This window comes from Herpailurus yagouaroundi, unplaced genomic scaffold (assembly GCF_014898765.1).
Source record: "Herpailurus yagouaroundi ecotype Mexico unplaced genomic scaffold, PumYag 142, whole genome shotgun sequence".
NCBI classification, from domain to species: Eukaryota; Metazoa; Chordata; class Mammalia; order Carnivora; family Felidae; genus Herpailurus; species Herpailurus yagouaroundi.
Window position 1 is genome coordinate 8,481,152 of NW_024412397.1, and position 21,972 is coordinate 8,503,123.

General features: G+C 38.4%; 1 protein-coding gene across 1 annotated transcript in view; it reads right to left on the minus strand.

Moving 5' to 3' along the window:
* The window catches only part of DOK6 (docking protein 6), a 371,687-nt gene that overhangs the window by 215,965 nt on the left and 133,750 nt on the right, over positions 1-21,972 (minus strand). The window contains exon 3 of the mRNA XM_040478594.1: positions 14,742-14,856. Within this exon, the coding sequence (XP_040334528.1) occupies positions 14,742-14,856 (115 nt within the window). The remainder of the gene's footprint in view (positions 1-14,741; positions 14,857-21,972) is intronic.

Genomic DNA, 21,972 nt, shown 5'->3' on the forward strand with positions numbered 1-21,972 from the left:
TTGACCTACCAAAGCAACACAGGAAAGTGCATACATTTTTTTTAACATTTATTTATTTTTGAGAGACAGAGAGAGGCAGAGCATGAGCAGGGGAGGAGGAGAGAGAGAGATACAGAATCTGAAGCAGGCTCCAGGCTCTGAGCTGTTTGTTAGCACAGAGCCTGATGCAGGGCTTGAACTCACAAACCGCGAGACCATGACCCGAGCTGAAGTCGGACACTCAACCGACTGAGCCACCCAAGCACCCCAAAATGCATACATTTCCAAACATTGTAGATAAAGAGAAAGAGAGAAAAGAGAAGACCACACACGTACACAATATTACTAATGAGAAGAGACGTGTACACAAATGAAAGGAAATCAGGATAAGCCATGATAGTAATGATAGCTAACACTGACAAGCACTTACTAAGATCCAGTCACCATGTTAGGTGATTAACCATTTTACTACTTTCTAAAATTATTTGGAAGATGTCAAGGCCAAGGTTTATGGAAGGAAAGGCACTTTCTTCCAAACACATCACTAGAACATGGGGAGTCAGCATTTGAACCCAGGCACTTAAGGCCAGAGGCTGTGGACTTGCCTGGTCAGATACAAAGAAATCTGAAATTCAAAGGGAGAGTACTCCAGGAAAATCAAATTACCTGAATGCATTCAGGGAGATACATAAAGGCTGAGTGGCCATGAAGTTTATAAACAAAATATACCTCAAAAATGTACTAAGCTAAGATGGTTTCAAAAGCAACACGAACATAAGATTTCATTTGTTATTTAAGTTGCTCTAAAGCTTAAAAACAGAAACACTTAAAAACAAGACATTCTTTTTATGAGCACTGACAATATCCTGATGCCAAACTCTGTCTAGGAAAGTACAGGAAATTCACAGACCTGTTTCAGATTGTGAACATCCTATGTGCCACAGAACACTGAAATAAAAAGTTTATGAAGATAATGTTTCAATATGCCCAGCTGGGATTGACTCTTGAAATATAAAGATGAAGATATTAACTACTAGTTGTCAAATCATTCATATGTTCCAAGCCTAGTTCTTTTGATATTAAATCTTTATTACAAACCCACGATGTCAAATTGCCACTGGCCGTCTCATTTCCCAAGGAGGAATCAGAGCATTGGGAGGATCTGAGCTCAGATAGTCTGGTTCCAGAGTATGTTCTTGACCATGGCTTTGCAGGGAATATATTAATACAGTTCATCCTATTAATTGCTTAAGGGAAAAGAGCCACGTAGTTATATTGATGGCTGCCAACCTTGAATGAATGGACGTATTTTAAGAATCTAACTTAGCTATCAGAAACACAGCAGACTATAACCCCGTAATAGGATAAAATGAAAAACCGGGGCCATATTTCTCAAAGTAAATGTTTATAAATATAACAATGAGAAAAAATGGCAGTTTGCCAAAGAATATAGTGTAATTTATACAAATTTCAAAAGTATGTAAAATAATAAACCATGACTTCTAGAAATAAATATAAACACCATAAAAGTATAAATCACAAATGTTTAGTAAATGAAATATGCAAACCATTATAATAAAATTTGGGGGACTATATAATCGTAACAAAAGCACATATCACATATTTATAGTGCATTTCATTCATTTATTTCTAAGTTGGTTGACACGCTCACAGGTGTTTGTAATACTATTATTTATATTATCTATGTATGATATTTTAATAATACATAAAATAAGAAAATCAGTGCCTACTAACCAGACAACTGGTAGAGTACAAAGATATAAAAGGAACATTTTTCATCTCTGAGATTCCCTCACCAAGGCAAAGTCATTGATGTGAATTTTCGGTACTTTATGCTTTATCTCACTGATATGTTTGTGTATGTATATGCGTGTGTGTGTATGTGTGTGTGTGTTTACATACATGTTCAAAATGTTGGGCTCACTTTCTGGCACACTTTGCAAACTGATCTGCATCTTTTCAAGTCAATGGACTCAAATTTACATCATCAGCTTTAATTGCTGTAAATTATCTTTTTTTTTTTAAATCAATGACGAACTGGTGAACAGTTAGTTCATTATTTTTTCTATTTTATAAAAAGCACCACAGTGATTGTTTTTATACATAGATGTATCTATTTTCCAACTTTTACCCATGGTGCTTATGATGTTGGTCATCTTTGATGGTATGTCCCTGTTTCAAAGGTTGCACATGGCAATCCTGAGAGGCACTCTGGCTCATTTTGATAAATTCCTGGGCTAGTGGTGCCACGATCATGACGGTGGTGTCATGGCAGGGAAATGGCAGCCAGGTCAGCCGTGGACTGACACAGGAGCTGAGCTCAGACCAGGAAGTCTTCTTAGTCATTTTCTTTGCTGGCATTTGCATGTTGTTTTCTTAATCACTTCTTAAGTGATTCCAGTTGTGTTTCCGTAACTTGTGGAAGCCAAGGTACTTTCTCTTGCCCCCGCAGCCGCAACGGTGAAGATGCTCGTATATTCCATGTTCATTACAAGAAGAACAAAGTCTCCCTGGTCCAATTGACTCCTCTGGAAAACTCTCTCTTTATTTTAGCTTTTTGTGGCACCTCCTGTGTCTTTCTTATAAGCTGAGCTGTGCATTTAAGTGTTACATTGGGGCACCAGGTGGCTCGGTCGGTTAGGTGTCCGATTTTGGCTCAGGTCATGATCTCACAGTTGGTGAGTTTGAGCCCCGCGTCAGGCTCTGTGCTGACAGCTCAGAGCCTGGAGCCTGCTTCAGATTCTGTCTCTCTCTGCCCCTCCCCTGCTTGTGTTTTCTCTCTCTCTCTCTCTCTCTCTCTCTCTCTCTCTCTCTCAAAAATAAGTATACATTGAAAAATAAATGTTATGTTCTACTTAGTACTTACTTCTAAGTATTTTCAATACATAAAGCCAGCCTTATTTTTCAGACAGAAAGCTTATATCCCTTTGATAATCAGAAAGAAAAAAGAAATCTGAAGCTTAAAAAGAAAGAACTCTAATTTGCCCCATTTGTGTTCAAAACAAAGTCCAAACTCTCGAACTCTTCTCAGATATTTCTACTCTTCTTCCTCTGCTCCCAAACCTACTTAAAAACATGGCTGAATTTCATCATTTCTAATTTGCATTTCTATACAGAATTCTTTTTTCCTCTCCACCTACTTGTTTTAACCCATTCAAAGCCTTTCACAAATGGCATATTTTTTTTTAAGCCCGACTTGAAAGAGCTGGGTGCTAGTACAGGACTGGTATCGTAAATGATCACAGACTTGTGGTTTTAAACAACAGAAATGTGTTTTCTCACAATTGAGAGAGGCTGAGGAAGAACCTAGGACATGCTTGATCCCTGGTTTCTGGTCCTGTTAGCAATCCCGGCATTCCCCGCGTTGCTTGGTCGTGGGTGCGTCTTTTGAATCTCTGCCTTTGTCTTCACATGACCTGCTTCTGTGTTTCCTCTGTATCTCTGTAGCCAAATCTTACTCTCTTTTCTCTAATAAAAACACCTGTCATTTGGATGTAGCACCAACTCTAACTGGGTATGACCTCACCTTGGTCATGTCTGCAAACACACTATCTCCAAGTAAAGTAACAAGAGCTGGGACCTGAACATATCTCTTTGGGGGACACAACTGAACCCATTACAAGCTCTTTTTATTATATCATCCTGTTTTTACGCTACCAGAGTATTTTGTATTAATACCTCTTCCTAACATGTTTATAGTAAATCTTTTACAAATGTATGGATATACAAGGGACAAGTTGGTAAAAATAAATTCAGTCTTGAGGTGTATTGCACTATTGAGTATTAATCGTTTAAAGCATTTTCTAGAAAGCTGAAACAAAAAAAAACTTACATATTTTTGTTAGTTTACTGAATGGCCACTTTAAGAAACATACTCTGTTTTTAAGTCCTTATTCAACATTTCAAATTAAAAGGTTTTTTTTCCTACATAAAAATATTCAAACCGTTTTTCTGCTTCAAAGATTTCAAAAAGTCTGGCACCCAATTATAGATGGTTTGATTTCTTAGAAAAGAACAGTTCTGTGTAACAGAGTAGCATATGGTACAATTTTAGAGTGACACATCAAAGGTAATATTCTTTATGTAAATCCTGAAAACAAAGCCAGACCACATTTTCTTAATGTACAGGAATAAGGAATGACAATGACACCTCCTTCTCTGACTCTTTTCCAGCTGACACTCTATGTTAATTGTTCATAAAACTTGGAAAGTATTTTGTCAATTCTTGCATAGTCAGTACTTAGTTCTAGAAGTACTTTCCAGGGGCGCCTGGGTGGCTCAGGCGGTTCAACGTCCGACTCTTGGTTTCAGCTCAGGTCATGATCTCATGGTCTGGGAGATCGAGCCCCGCATCTGGCTCTGTGCTGACAGCATGCAACCTGCTCGGGATTCTCTCTCTCTCTCCCTCTCTCTGTCACTCAAAATAAATAAATTAACTTAAAAAAATTGAAGTACTTCTGGAGCCTGACTGACTTCTGGGGAAATCTCCTGGGTTGGCTCATAGAAAGGAGTTAGCTAGCTCTACATTGTGTGAAATGACGGGCAGAAAGCCACACTGAGGCAGCAGGCAGGAAGGGCAGCACGTGGGGTGCGAGAATGGAGTGACCATGTGACAGAGTGCGGGCACAGCAGACGGCCCGTGAGCTGTAGCTCCTTCCACTGTCCACAGAGTTCAAAGGTAGGCATCTAAAGGGTGACCGGTCAAACTGAAAGAGCAAACCATTGGAATCGGGGCAGAAAGAGGTACTCTAGGGATTTGTATTAGATTTTATTCTCCAGACATCCATTTCCAGAGTTTATCAGTCTTAACGAGCGAGTAAACCAGGATTCATCAGTATTACACACATTACATTTAATGGCATACACTCCAATTAAGTGTTAATTAACTTATGCATTTTTCTTTCACAGTGAACCAATTCCTCTGTGTTTTCAGTGTCCTAAATCAGAGGACCTCTTTCAGGTTTGGTGTACTGGCCACATTTCATCCTAAGACGAACTCACTTCAGCCATGATTTTGGTGGCTAGGCAGGGACTGCCTTCCACTGAATCTACAGACCATTTCACTCACCTGCATTACACATTAGTGCCTGGACAGTGCAGGGAATGAAGTCATAAGATGCCGGTCGGATCACTTCTGTCTCTGACTTGTTTATCACGCCAACGTTATAACACCATGCCCACATTTTACCGAATTAACTTAGCCTTTTTATGAGAGGGTGCAACTTAAGGTTTGGTATTTTTACTCAATGTGAGTCGACAAAGAACACTAAGAATTTAGTCCCATTACACTGTCAGTGCTACACAGCATTCCTCTCTCCCTAAAGAAATAACTTCAAAATCCCAACACATTTCAGATCACATAAGGCCACTAGATTCTGTTTTTTAATGATTTCTTCCAAATCTCTTAGCAGGGTAGCTAAGGACCAGATGGTTATAAACCAGCCATTCTTTTCCACAGTGACTGAGTCAGCTAGAAATAGAAGTTGTTCCAAATTCATTCAAGTTGTCATTGGTATTGAACAATCAGTAAACAGAAATGTCTCCCATTATCCCCAAAGTAAATGGACTGCTCATAAGATGTGCTAGGCTGACATCACTTGAAACTTAAAACTGAAGGATTATGTTTATCCACAGACCATGTAACTCTGAGCAGCAGCGCTTACTATTTTTCTAATACCACACCCAAATTTGACTTCTTAAATGCAATAAAATTGATTTTTTCCTTTGTACTGGATATATACCAGCTGTTACTTTGAGTTCTATAAACTATGCTTTAACAATTTAAAGTCATATTTGACAATACAACTCAACGATTATCAAAACCTACTAGGTGCTGTCCTGGCTTACTTCTATTAAGTTAGTTTTATTGCCACAAATGTGGAAAGTTGTACAACCAGCAGTGAGTACCTGAAGTAACAGAACCTTTATATGGGGGACCTTCCCCTCATTCATGAGCATAAGTTGAACCCTTCCAAAACTAAATAATCTACATGGTTCAAAGGATCTCTTAATTGGGAAATAGAAATGCTTTTTAAAAACAAAAAAAAAAATACTTTTGGTGAAATCATGTACACACATTGTATTTATTACATTGTATTTATAATATTGGGCTACATTTGTAGTGAGTTCCATTCATCTAACTCCAAAAACGGTATCTTTGTCTAGCATGTAAAGCTCTAACACAAAGGCATAAGTTTATTTCTGTTTACAGGTTCTGTGCCACAGGTGAGAACCAACATAGGTTTTGTAATTGCATGTATAACAAAAGTGCTAATCAAAGTAAAGACTTCGATGCATGCCTCTTACCTTTCATTTTGATTTGAAGAATAATTTTTGACTGTATCCTTTTTGAACTTATTTGCGGTAAGAAGGATTATGTGAAGTGTGAGAAGCAGAAAACCACAGAGAATCCTCTGGATTAAAAATGCTTTGTTAGGGGCGCCTGGGTGGCTCAATCGGTTGAGCGTCCGACTTCGGCTCAGGCCATGACCTCGTGGCTTGTCAGTGCTGACAGCTCAGAGCCTGGAGCCTGCTTCAGATTCTGAGTCTCCCTCTCTCTCTCTGCCCCTCCCCCACTCATAGTCTCTCTCTCTCTCTCTCTCTCTCTCTCTCTCTCTCTCTCTCTCAAAAATAAACATTAAAAAAAACAAAAGCTTTGTTAAAATAATCAACAATAATAATGTAAGACCCAAATGTATCTTACTGACTAATACAAACAGGTATGGGGAAAAGATGTTATTTTAGAAAATAAGATGCTCTTAGAAGTAAGGATATAGAATTTGGATAATATAATGTAGACAAACTGATATCCAGGTATTTTGGGTACAAAGTAATACTTATGCAAAATTTTTAAAAATTAATTATAAGCATATGGATATATGGGGACTTGGGATTTACTCAAATATTTTTCATTTTTAATATGGGGGAATTTATTCAATTCATGGATATTTCATTATATATTTTGGATGGAAGAAATTATAAAAATAACTTCATTATATTATGGATAAATTCAGTGCCTCAGGGGATCCTGGGTGGTGCAGTCGGTTAAGCGTCCGACTTTGGCTCAGGTCACGATCTCACGGTCCGTGAGCTCGAGCCCCGCGTCGGGCTCTGGGCTGATGGCTCAGAGCCTGGAGCCCGTTTCCGATTCTGTGTCTCCCTCTCTCTCTGCCCCTCCCCCGTTCATGCTCTGTCTCTCTCTGTCCCAAAAATAAATAAACGTTGAAAAAAAATTAAAAAAAAAAATTCAGTGCTTCCAATAATTATTTCGGAAATTAACCAGGTTGTTCAGACGCTAAATACAAGTCGCCTTAAATTAGCTGGAGCTAAGTTTCCAGATTTCACATAGGGGCATACCACGTTTTGGTATGTTTCGCTTTACTAGCACTTTACGTGCTAAGCTGATGTCAAGGTGTTTACAAATGGAAGGCTCATGGCAACCGTACGTCGTAAAGTCTACTGACATCATCTTCCCAACAGCATTTGCTCATTTCGTGTCACATTTTGGTAATTCTGGCAACGTTCCCCACTTTTTTCTGATGCTGTATTTGTTATGGCAACTGTGACCAGCGATCTTTGATGATGTTACTGTCATTGTTTTGGAATGGCGCAAACTGTGCCCATACCAGACGGCGAAAGTAACTAACAAATGCTGCGTGTGTTTCTGACTCTTCCACTGTCCCCATCTCTCTCCTTCTCCTCAGGCCTCCTCATTCCCTGAGACGCAGCAATACTGAAATTAGGCCTACCAATACGCCTATAATGGCCCCTCAGCGTTCAAGTGAAAGCAGGAATCACACATCTCTCATTTTATTTTTAAATTTTTTTTTCCCCAACGTTTATTTATTTTTGGGACAGAGAGAGAGCATGAACAGGGGAGGGGCAGAGAGAGAGGGAGACACAGAATCAGAAACAGGCTCCAGGCTCTGAGCCATCAGCCCAGAGCCTGATGCGGGGCTCGAACTCATGGACCGCGAGATCGTGACCTGGCTGAAGTCGGACGCTTAACCGACTGCGCCACCCAGGCGCCCCGACACATCTCTCATTTTAAATCAAAAGCTAGGAATGATTAAGCTTAGTGAGGAAAGTATATCAAAAGCTGAGACAGGCAGAAGTTGTGACATTAGCCATGCCGTGAATGCAAAGGAGAAGTTCTTGAGAGAAATTAAAAGTGCTACCCTTGTGAAGCCAGGGCTAATAAAATGTAACAGTCTTCTTGCTGATACAAAGAAAGTAGTGGCGGTCTGGACAGAAGATCAAACCAGCCATGACATTCCCCTCACCCAAAGCCTAATCCAGAGCAAGGCCCAAACTCCCTTCAGTTGTTTGCAGAGAGGTGAGGAAGCTGCAGAAGAAGTTTGAAGCTAGCAGAGGTTGGCGCATAAGATTTAAAGGGAAGAAGCCATCTCTGTTATATAAAAATACAGGGTGAAACAGAAAGAGCTGATGTAGAGGCTACAGCAAGTTATTTAGGAAACTGAGTTAAGATATTTCATGAAAGTGGTGGCACGAAACAACAGGTTTTCAGTATAGATGGAAACAGCCTTCCGTTGGAAGAAGATGGCATCTAGGATTTTCATAGCTAGAGAGGAAAAATCAATGTTTGGCTTCAAAGCTTCAGGGGACGGGCTGACTTGTTAGGAACTAATGCAGGTGATGACTTTATGTTGAAGCCAGTGCTCCCCTACCATTCTGAAAATGCTAGGAACTTAAGAATTATGCTAAATCTACTCTGCCTGTGCTCTGTAAATGGAATACCAAAGCCTGGATGATGGCACTTCTGTTTACAACATGGCTTCCTGAATACTTCAAGCCCATGGTTGAGACATGCTGCTCAGAAAATAAGGTTTCTTTCAAAATATGACTGCTTGTTGACCATGCATCTGGTCACTCAAGAGCTGTGACCAAGATGTACAGCAAGAGGAATGCTGTTTTCATGCCTGCTAACACAACATCCATTCTACAGCTGATGGATCAAGGAGTAATTTCAGCTACAGCTGCCACCGATAGCGATTCCTCTGATGGATCTGGGCAAAGTCTACTGCACACCTCTGGAAAGCATCCACCGTTCTAGATGCCAGTGAGAACATTCGTGATTCGTGGGAAGAGGCCAAAGTATGAACACCAACAGGACTCTGGAAGAAGTTGACTCCAACCCATGTGGATGACCTTGAGGAGTTCAAGACATCAGTGAAGGAAATGACTACCCATGTGGTGGACACAGCAAGAAAACTAGAATCAGAAGTGGAGCCTGAAGATGTGACTGGGTTGCTACAATCTCATGGTAAAATTTCAATGGATGAGGAGTGACTGTGTATGTGTGACCAAGGAACATGGTTTATTGATATGGAATCTGCTCCTGCTGAAGATGCTGTAAAGATTGTTGAAATGACATCAAAGATTGAGAATATTCCCCATAAACTTAGTTGATAAAGCAGACGCAGGTGTTGAGAGGACTGGCTCCAATTTTGAAAGAAGTTCTACTGTGGGTGAACTGCTATCAAACAGCATTGCTTGCTACAGAGAAATTGTTCATGAAAGGAAGAGAGCCGATGTGGCAAACTTCACTGTCTTATTTTAAGAAACTGCCACAGTCACCCCAACCTTCATCAACTACCACCCTGATCCGTCAACACTGAGGCTAGACGCTCCCTCAGCAAAAAGATTACTGTACTTGCTGAAAGCTCAGATGACGGTCAGCATTTTTTGGCAAAGAAGTCTTTTTAAATTAAGGAATGTGCAATTTTTTTTTACTGTGAAAGGTTGCATTTTATTTGAGTATGTTGAAGGTATGTGCATTTTTTTAGTCATAATGCTATTGCGCACTTAATAGACTACAGTTTTAGTATAAACATAGCTTTTACATGCCCTGGGAAACTAAAAAATTCATTTGACTCACTTTATTGCAACATTCACTTTATTGTGGTGGTCTGGGACCAAACCCGCAATATCCCTGAGGTATTCCTATACTGGCATAGTTGAGCTCTTTTACCTTCTTTCTCTTTTCCTTAATGACGATAAGCAGAATCTCTTAGCCAGATACTGGGTTTCCAACATCTAAGCCATCTGCTCCTTCGTTTAGTAGGCATTGACTTGAGAGTAAACATGTCCAAAAAAAAAAAAAAACCAAGGATCAAGGGGTCTCTTCAAGTAATAGGCAAGCTCCAGAAATTCTTATTTGTGTTCCACAACATTCTACTCATAGAGTCATCGCAGCAGGTCTGGTGGGCCATGGCAATTCACACACACAAACACACACACACAGCACAACGTTCACTGACTCCCTCTCATGCTATCACAAACACACAACGATCTGTCATCTGGCAACTTAAACAATTTTCCCCATGGGGCTGCCAAATTAGTTTCAAAAAGTTGTTTTGAAAAAAGAAATATCTCTTGGGAAAAGCCAAATGATAAATATATCGTTATCACAAAACTTACATACAAATTTTGCTCATTTATTACTTCATTAATGCAACACATTTGCATTAGCACCGTGATGCTGGTGAGTCTAAGGTGAGAAGGAAAACATGGTCATGTCCTCATTGAGCTTATATAAGATGGAGAGATTGTGAACAGGGTAAGTGAAGGCCAAGGTCAGGGTGCTGTGGATGTGGAGAGCATAGGCACTGATGTGAAGGGCATGAGACACCAGTGCCAAAATGAAAGCACACGTGGAAACGTCCAGGAGAAACGGTGCGCAGGGGGCATCGTAGGCTGGGGAGGGGCTCAAGCAAGGAGTCCCTGTTAGAAGGAACAACACACACATGTGTCCCCTTGTCCATGTTTCTTTGTGTTCACAAAACATACAGAAGCTACATAGGCACACATTTAGGATTATTTTTGTTGTTTGTCATTACTGTTGTCAGTTACTTTTTACCGTATTAGAATATACCAAACATTTTTTTCCTCTCCAAGTCCCCCCTAGCCTGTCATTAACTTAAAAATGTATCACAGATGACCTTAGAGATAGTATAGAGATATTTTCTACTGCAAAGATTTTTGAGATAAGTACAGTAGTAATAAAAATATTATAGAGAGATTCTGTGTAAACTTTGCCCACTTTCCCCCAATGGTAATATTTTGCAAAATTATAGTATAATATCGCAGCCAAGATAATGACATTGATTGTGCGCTGATCTTATTCAGATTTCCCCAGTTCTACTTGTACTTACTTGTGTGTGTGTAAGTTCTGTACATAATTTGCCACCTGTGTGGGTGTGTTTATGCACCATTATAATCAGGATAACTGCTCAGTGCCAACGCAAGTTCATGTTACTTTTACGACCCTTCATCCCCTTGGGCCCCCACACCTCCGATCCCATTCTTAACCTCTGACAAGGACTCTGTTCTCCATTTCTAAAATTTGTCATTTCACAGATGTTACACAAATGGATTCACAAAATATGTAATCTTTTCGGATTGACATTCTTTCGCTTGGTTGGCATAATTCACTCAAGACTCATCCAGGTTGCTGCATTTATCAATAGTGTGTTCCTTTTTTGTCGCTGAGGGGTGTTTCATGGTGTGAATGCACCACAGTTTGTTAAAAGACCTCTGGCTTCTTTCCGGCTTTTGGCTATTGTGAGCAATGCTATTATGAATATTTTTTTGTATGTGTATATGTATGTGCATGAACATAAATTTCCATTTTTTTCCCGAGATAAATGTCCAAGAAGGCAATTGCTGCATTGTGGAATCATTACATGGTTAATTTTATAAGAAGCTGCTCGCCATTTTCCGAAGTGGCTTTACCGTTTTATAATCCTGCCAACAATGGATGAGGGATCTAGTTTCTCTGCATCCTCACAAACATTTGGTGGTATTACTTTAAAAAAAAAAAAAAAACTTTTAGCCATTCTGACAGGGGCATAGTGACAGCTTATTGTGGTTTTATGGTTTTTGTTTTTTTCTCACTGTAGTTTTAACTTGCATTTCCCTAGTGACTAACTTACTTTAAACACTGGATGCATGCATTCACACCTTCACATGTTCATTTCATATAAATGGGATCGTTCTATGCTGGGTATTTTCTTCTTTTCCCTTTTTTGCTTGCATTTTTCCCCATCTTCCTTTTCCAACCACTTCATTACTATCTCCTCTCACCCCAGGTAACACGTATTAAAACACACACTATCTCTCTCATTGTTTCTTTTACAAATGCCGTTATTCAGTACGCACTTCTCTGATGACATGTTTTGCTTGAGGTACTAAAATTCATACAAGTGTCTTCAAGTTAATTGGCTTACTCAGAATTCTTCCTAGTGATTGCATAATATCTTGTGATGAGGATATACCACAATTCGTTCAAGTATTTTCTTGATAGCCATTCATTTGTTTCTGATTTTGTTGTAATTACACATAACTTGCTTAAACCTACGACCTCACGTACTGGTGCATATATTCATACAGGATATGTTCCCAAAGAGGCTCACTGAGTCAAGGGTATGCATATTATTTAATAGCAGTTGTTGGTTTTCTCGAAAGAAAAAATTGAGGCAATTCACATTCTCAGTAGCCATCATGAGAATATACTTTTACATGCATTCACATTAGAAATAAATCTGAGAGCTCCTTTTCATTTTGGCTTCAACCATATTGCTATTTTGATTTTCACATCTGTGACTGCTTTACCATTGGGCTCTTTTTTTCCCCAAATAATTTTGCCATTTTATCAACAGACGTGGACTACTGATCTTAATTAACATTGATCTAAAAAATAAAATCTGCTAGAAAAGATACTCAAATTCCCTGTTTATGTGTTTTAAGCAGTTTCTTTGTTTTCCACTGTCATGTGCCATGAAGTTAAGAAAATTTAAGAAGCTTGTGCCAAAGTTTCTTAAATACTTTCACTACCAGCAAGTGAAAGCCGTCAAGCAGACCGCTCTATCTACATACAAAAAAGTGATTTAAAAAACAAATAATTCAAATAAGTCATAATTTAAACTAGTTGAAAACTCCGTGCTAGGAATCCAAAGAAAACCATTCTTTTAGTTTTACACTTGGATCTATCTTCAGCCTCGATGTCTACAAATTCCTCTCCTGGATATTAAGGCCATTTCGTTCTAACGAAGGACCCTGCATCTGTCAAAACTCTTACATGAGCCATGAAACCACCACTGCCACAAAGAAAATACAAATAAAAATAATCTCAGGGGCGCCTGGGTGGCGCAGTCGGTTAAGCGTCCGACTTCAGCCAGGTCACGATCTCGCGGTCTGTGAGTTCGAGCCCCGCGTCGGGCTCTGGGCTGATGGCTCAGAGCCTGGAGCCTGTTTCCGATTCTGTGTCTCCCTCTCTCTCTGCCCCTCCCCCGTTCATGCTCTGTCTCTCTCTGTCCCAAAAATAAATAAATGTTGAAAAAAAATTTTTTAAAAAATAATCTTAAAAAGCTTCCAGTGTCAGACTTGTGGGTTATGACTCTTGAGTCCGAATTTCAGAAACATAATTCGATATCATTCTTCACTGAAATAACAGACTTCAGCGTTGCCTAAGCATACACACAACATGGCCCAGTATAATTTCAAAAATGTAAAGCAGCACAAACATACAAACAATAGTGAAAATTATCTTTTATCTTTTCTGGAAAACCAATTTTCTGGTTGTTAGTTTCAATAGGAGACAAGAGCTAAGAGCTCAGAGAAAAGTGAACCGGTTAGACAGGAAACATGAAGGCACACGCACTTTTAGATGTGAATAATGGCAAGGTTGGGACAGGTTCCGTTATAAAATGGAATTGATATCACCAGTTACCAGACTTCTATGCGATGCCAAAAGTCAATTTTAAATGATGAAATGAGTCCAGATGACGGGCGGAGAGAAGGATGGCAAAAGGGATTAAAAGCATCCAAGGAGAGAGAAACACTTTGATAAGTCCCAATTCACTTTAGCAAAACTGAGAGAAGCGTAGGTGAGGAGGTGTGAACCATTTTATTCGGACAAGGCGAATAAAGAATAAGAGAACCTGGTATGAATGACACCTAGAAACTTCATAACTCCAGAAGCTTTATTTCCTTTTCCAAAAATAGTAAGGCTTCTCCTAAAGACCTATTACTTTAAATCCACATCTTTTGAACCCTTACTGTCTTTTGCTTCCATCCACTGTAAAAGGAATGCACTCCTCCACTGAGCAAAATCTTTAAAAAGCTGGAATAAGCCAACTAATACGTTACTTAGCGCAGGGATTTCAAAATGAAAAAGACCGCACGTTCGAACCATAAACTGCCTTGTGTCTCAATGATGTCAGAGTGCTTTATGAGCTGGGATGCCAAAATTCAGTCTGAAATGTATTCCCCTGTAGTACTGAGAAGCCATGAAAGCAACCAATTGCTCAAAGTTCTGGAATGTCTGGGGACTTCGGCTGTGCTCTGCCACACTTCCGTGGCAGCGCAATTATTTTCCCACCGAGTGCCTACAGCCGCACCCAGCAAGGACCAGAGTACGAGTCGCGAGCTTGCCCTGACAACAGCTCCCAGGCACCGTTTACTTAATTCTTCAAGCTCGCACGGAAACCTCCAGAGTCCTCTGACCACCTGGGAGCAAAATCCAGACACAGGCAGATGACAAACAAGCACCCAAAACATCTGTAGAAATCAATATGTTGAGCTTCCTCCTAAAGTCTTCTACAGCCCAGTCTTACCACAAAACGCCTTCCTAGTCAGTGGTGTAACTTCATCCATCTGGGCCATTGTCTCGGGCGCAATTCAATTTCCACAAACTGTAGACAGAGGCTGCAATTGCTTACCTGACTCACAGGCAAATGTCTTTGACGTTTCATCATGAAAGATAATTGCTACTGCATGCTTCTTTGTCTCTCGAGGCAGTCTGGTTATATTTTTGATGTTGTGCAGTTCAGTTACCTTGAAAGAAAAATATTTTTCACTTAGTGTATAATGGAGGCTGTATACCAGAGTGCTGAAACAGAATAATCCGTTATTACTCTCTTAAACCAATCTCCACTGAACATTTGTACTCATTTCCAAAGAACTGTAGCCAAAAACAATACAGAATGAAAAAAAAACACAAAACAAAACAAAAGATGGCTTCTCTTCCGCCCTCAGTTTTGGTCTTTGCTGAATTTCATAACTCCATGAAAGCAAGGACTCTGTCTTCTTATGAAAATTGTATCTTCTGCCAACAATAGCTGGCGTGGCATATAGAAGATTCTCAGTAAATTTTTGTTAAACACTGATTGGATTTAATAACTCACCCCTCTCCTAACTCTCAACCATGGTGCAAGTTCCTGGTAAGACCATAGTGATGATGCAAATGGCACCTGTCAACTGGTAGAAAAAGTGGCTTGAAAATTTGAGGTCCTTAAATATAAGCAATGGACTCGCTTCCCTGAAAAATGCACCTGGTGTTCATAACTTCATGTACCCACTGCTACCTCACCACATTCTCTCATTAAGGCCCACCCACGATTCATGCACCCAAGTTAGCAATTCCTTATTCATTTGGCAATTAGTAAACATTAAACACACTTATTTACTCTAGCTCCAAACTTTTTATGGAGCACAAGGTCTTCTGCTACAACTTGTGCACCTTTTATTTTTCTCCACAGTCCACAGAAATGGGAAATGTCTATTCTCCCAATTGCTCTGCAGACACATGGCAATAATACTGTTGTATGAGGTAAATTTTTTAATTTGCTTCTCAGCATGCTGCATGTTGTTACTTCTTCTAACACAAAAGGTCTGACAGGTTTGTTCTCATTTTCACTTAGTTCAAATATTGAAAAATTTCCCTCGAGGTTCCTTATTTGACCCATGTATCGATTAGAAGTGTGTCGTTTAACTCCATACATCTTAGGATTCTCCAGCTATCTTGCCATTATTGATTTTTAGTTTATTGATTGATTGATCGATTTTTTGATTTTTAGTTTAGCTCCACTGTGATCTGAAAGCAGATATTGTACAATTTCTATTCTTTTCAATTTGTTCAGGTATGTTTGGTGGCCCTGAATGTGGTGTCCTTTGGTGAATGTCCTGTGAGAGCAGGGAAGAATGTGTTCTGCTGTTTGATGATACTGTCTGTAGATGTCTATTATATCTAGTCGACTGATGGTGCTGTTGAGTTTAACTCTGTCCTTACTGAATTTCTGCCTGCTGGATCTGTCCATTTGTGATGGAGGGATATTGAAGACTCCAACTATGATAGTCGATGCATCTATTTCTCTTTGTAGTTCTATCAACTTTTGCCTCTGTTGTTAGGTGCACCCACACTAAAGATCTTTATGTCTTCTTGTAGGATTGACCAATTTACAATATGTAATGACCTTCTTTATTCCTGATAACTTTCCTTTTGAAGTCTTCTTTGTCTGAAATTTAAAAAACTACCTCCCCTTTTCAAATTAATGTTAGCACGGTATATTTTAACGAAACTTTTAATTATATTTTTTACTAATGTTAGCCTGATATATTTTTCTATACTCATTTACTGTTAATCTATGTGTGTCTTTATATTTAAGGTGGGTTCCTTTTTGAAAACATGTTGTTAGACCTTGTTTTTGGATCCACTCTGACAATCTCTGTCTTTTAATTGGTGCATTTAGGGGCGCCTGGGTGGCTCAGTTGGTTGAGCATGTGACTCTTGATTTTGGCTCAGGTCATGATCCCGGGGTCATGGGATCGAGCCCCACATCAGGTTCCATGCTGAGCGTGATGCCTGCTGCAGGGTCTTTCTCTCTCTGCCCCTTTCCCCCTGCTTGCATGTGCTTGCTCTTTTTCAAATAAATAAGTAAGTAAGTAAGTAAATAAATAAATAAATGAAATAAAATTGATGCATTTAGACTGTTGATGTTTAAAGTGATCATTGATGTAGTTGTACCATCTACCATATTTGCTGCTGTTTTTTCTTTGTTGCCCTTGTTCTTTTTTCCTATTTTTGTCTTGTACTCTTTTTCTGCATTTTATTATTTTAATGGTGCATTTTATATGGTTCTATTTTTTCTCCGTTCTTATAATTTCGTCTTCATAGCCAGACATGTGTGTTGGGTAAAAAAAGGTAGGCCGTGGCTGGCCTGGTGGTGAGGTGTGGGGGGGCGGGGCGAGCATTCGCTAGTTCTAGGGTAAGGTCTCAGTTGTTGTTGTTTTTTTTTTAAGGTCTCAGTTTTGGACTTAACAGGTGGACTTCACAAGTGGGTCTCAGTCCTTCCCGCCTTAGATGGGAAGGGATGGCTAGAGTGGACAGGAACTGGGTATTTCCCTTGTCTTTGAGAAGGGTACCAGCTTTGACTTGCTTGATCAATGTTCAGTGCTTGTTTTTTTAATCACACATGCTTTAATCGAAAATGCAGGATGTTCCTGAAGAGATTTAATTCCATCCATGACTCGCAACGCCATCCTAGAAGCACTAGCAATCACCAGCTAGTGTCTGAGGTGGAGAAAAACGTACAGATATATTTCATGTATTTTTAAATTTTTAGTCCTCCAATTTTGAAGATGCTACCTTTGATGCTGATGAGGACATGATAGCAACAAAATAATTAAAAGCATCAATTCAAGACCAAAAATTGTACCCATGCCATGGAAACTAATGTCTGTGAAATAAAACTGTGAGGAAAGCCTGGTTATTTGTCATGTTCCCTTCTAAAATCTGTAGTGACCTAGACTCAGCCTCATAAAATAACAAACCCATTTCTCAGGGTTGCTGTGTAGGCTGTCCAGAGGAGCCTTTTTATTCTCTGTCCCAATGATTTTACAGTTCTGTCACACTGCTGAAAAGTTCATTTTAAGGCATCTTTTTTTGATGTTTATTTTTCTATTTGTAATTATCTCATTAACATTAACAGGCAAAATTGGGGCGCCTGGGTGGCTCAGTCAGTTAAGCGTCTGACTTCGGCTCAGGTCATGATCTCGCAGTCTGTGAGTTCGAGCCCCACGTCGGGCTCTGTGCTGGGACCCTGGAGCCTGCTTCGGATTCTGTGTCTCCCTGCCCCTTCCCCACTCATGCTCTGTTTCTCTCTGTCTCTTTCTCTCAAAAAAATAAATAAACATTGAGAAAATAAAAAAAAAATTAACATGCAAAATTAAAATCGGTAAAATAAGTGATTTTAAGCAAAATAACTGAAAAAAGATTTGCTTCATATACATGCACATACACAAATATACATATACTATGTATGTTTTTTTATATCTACTTATATATCTATGTATCTGAAAATACTCATTTCCTCTTCCAAGAAAGAGAAATTAGACACCAATATCTCTCAGTTTCAGAGGATCAATACCTTGGGGAGAAGAGTAAAAATGCTTTTATTAGAACAATGACTCACATATTATATTTAAAGTACCTTAAAGCATATTCTCAAATAAAGTTAAATTCTTGAATTTTTAAATGATTTGTTAAGTGATTCAAATAATATTTAACTTGATTTTCATCCTAACGTAGCAAATTGAAGTTACGTTTGAAAAAGATTATTTTCAAGTGCTATTAATTTTAAGTAAACAAAGGATCTTACCCAAATTAAGTAGAATCTAAAAGCAATGAAGATTATGTGTTGTCCAAGAATTCATGCAACTTCTGACAGGTGAACTTAAAAGTTATACGCTGCTATGTAAGCTATATCATGTGTAATATCTAGTTGTACAAAACAGTATCATACAAGCATTTACTATTCTGCTCAAGGGTCATCCCCAAATATTTTGCTTACAAATATAAAAGAATATTAGAACAGACATCCTGAGTTCCATCTTTTTTGTCCTCTCATAGCAAAAATCAACAAAACAAATTAATGGATAGCTTAGCAAAATGCAGCCAGCACTGGGGATGCTCCAACTTCTGTGCCTTAGGCAATCTGACAGATGATGCAGTGTGAACACTGTGTTTGCTCTTCTGTAAAATTTACATTTAGAAATTTAGAAATGTAGACAACCTCCTTAAGCAGACATCGCTACGGTGGTTTCCAGAATAGTGCAAGGCTCTTGGTTGCTGACCAAGAGTGTGATGCCATGCACTTCAGCATGTGCTCTAAGACATTAAAGACAGGCCAGGAGAGCAAAATATTCATGAAGGGGACAAAATTCTGCTTCTCAGGTTGTTTTGGTTAGGAAATGCAAGTATTATACTAAATTATAAAATGTTATAAAATCGTACCAGAAGGCTTTCTAAGAAGTTCGTATATCTCCAGAATTGTTCCTTTAAACATTTTTTTAAAAATGTTTATTTATTCTTGAGAGAGAGAGAGACAGAGAGACAGAGCACGAGCAGGGGAGGGGCAGAGAGAAAGAGACACAGAATCCAGAGCAGGCTCCAGGCTCTGAGCTGTCAGCACAGAGCCCAATGGGGGGCTTGAACTCATGAACTTTGAGATCATGACCTGAGCCAAAGTCAGACGATTAACCAGCTGAGCCACCCAGGCACCCCCAGAACTGTTCCTTTTTAATAAAAATACATCTTAAAAACTATTTTTGAATCATAACAATTCAGGTCAAGATCTAATATATCTGCATCCCCTATCTTTACATCTCCCTCTTGGTACTGTATGGATTTACCATTCAGTGGGAACTTGGTATTTTCTGAGATAAGAACTACTTTTAAAATAATATTTTTTAATTTTTAAAAATAAAAATGTTTTTATTAGTCTAAAACCTGTCAATGTGACATAAAAATAATCAACACATTAAAATTGTGAAATTCTAGAGTATTTCAATAATATACATCAATAAATTATTGCATCATTTAACAATATATATTTCTAAATACTGCTTATTCACATGGCTATAGAAGTACAAAATATAATTAAAGTTTAATAAAAGAGTTAATTCAAATAAATATGAAATTAGCAGAATTTAACGGAAGGAAGGTTACTTCACAAAAGGATTCAGGCAGTTCAGGTCTAAGTCCGTAAATGACATGGTCAACAATTTAAAGGTGTTATTAAGTGATACAATTAAAACCCAAATATAAACATACATAAGTGGTGACTTGGCTTATCAGAGCTATTTCATATTCATGTCAAGGAGTAATCCCTAAGGAATTCACAGCGATTGAGTCAGAAGGTTCAAAGATGAAACACATCACTTTTATGTAGGAAAAAATTGCTTTTAATTTTCTGTAGGAAAAAAAATTACACTTAATTTCTGTAGGAAAAAATTTATATTTTGAGTTGATTTTTGTGTATGGTGTAGAAAAGAATTCAATTTCATTCCTTTGCATGTGGATATCCAGTTTTCCTAGCATTTATTAAAGACACTGTCCTTTCCCCCTTGTGTGTTCTTGGCATTCTTCTCGAAACATAGTTGACCAGGTACGCATTATTATATACATATATATATACACACATATATGTGTGAGTATATGTAACTCTGGGCTCTCTCTATTCTGTTCTATTGGTCTATGTGTCTGCTTCTATGCCATTACCACACTGTTGTAATTACTACAGCTTTTAATTACCATATTCTCTAATATAATTGGAAATACATAAATACAATGTCTAAAGTTTTGTTCCTTCTCAAGACCGCTTTGGCTATTCAGGGTTTTTGTGGTTCCATATAACTTTTACAATTTTTTTTTCTGTTTCTGTGAAGAATGTCTTTGAAATTTTGATAGGGATTGTATTGAATCCATATATCACTATGGATAGTACGGGCATTTTAACAATATGAATTCTTCCAACCCATGAACACAGGATATTTCCATTTGTGTCTTTTCAATTTCTTTTGACAATGTTTTATACCTTTTAGCAACAGATCTTTCACCTATTCAGTTAAACTTATTCCCAAGTGTTTTATTCTTTTCGATGGTATTTTAAATGGGATTGTTTTCTTGATTTCCTTCCTGGAGAGATCACTGTTGCTATAAAGAAATGCAACTGATTTTTTAATTGTAGATTTTGTACTCTGCAACTTAATTCATTAGTTCTTTTTATTTATTTATTTATTTTTAACGTTTATTTACTTTTGAGAGAGACAAGGGTGCCAGCAGGGGAGGGGCAGAGAGAAGGAGACACAGAATACAAAGCAGGCTCCAGTTTCTGAGCTGTCAGCACAGAGCCTGACGCGGGGCTCGAACTTATACTCTGTAATATCATGACCTGAGCAGAAGTCAGACGCTTAACCAACTGAGCCACCCAGGCACCCCAATTCATTTATTAGCTCTAAGAGGATTTTACTTTTTTTAAGAAAAGAGTCTTTATGATTTTATACATAAAGATCATGTCATCTGCAAACAGAAATAATTTCACTCCTTTCTCTCTGATTTTGAGGCTTTTTATTTCGTTTCTTGCCTAATTGCTCATTCTAGTACTTAGTAGTATGTTGAATAGAAGTGGGCATCCCAACCTTGTACTGGATCTTAGAGTAAAAGCTTTCAGTTTTCCCCCACTGATTATGATGTTAGCTGTGAGTTTTTCATAAACATCTTTATTTTGTTAAAGAAATTTCCTTCTATACATATTTAATTGAGAGGTTTTTTTAAATCGTGATTGGACGTTACACTTTGTCAAATGTTTTTTCTGCATCTATTGAGATGATTATGTTTTTGATCTTTCACTCTGTTAATGTGAGGTATCACACTGCTTGATTTGCATATACTAAACCAAATTTGTATCTTAGGGATAAATCCCACTAGGACATAGTGTGTAGTCTTTTTGATGTGTTGTTGAATTTGGTTTGCTAGTATTTTATTGAGGAGTTTTACATCTATGTTCATCAGCCTGTATCTTCTTTCCTTGTGATGTCTTTGGCTTTGGTATCATGGTGATGTTGGACTTATAAAGTGAGTTTGGAAGTATTATTTTTAATTCTATTTATTTGTTAATTTGAGTATAGTTGACACACAACGTTACATTAGTTTCAGGTATTCAACATGGTGATTCAACAACTTTATACACTATGCTGTGCTCACTAGAAGTAGAACTACCATTTGTGAGCCTGCAATGCTATTACAATACGATGGCTTCTATTCCCTACACCGTACCTTTATTCCTGTGAATGGGCATTCATTCCAAGCAGGAAGTCTGTATCTCCCACTCC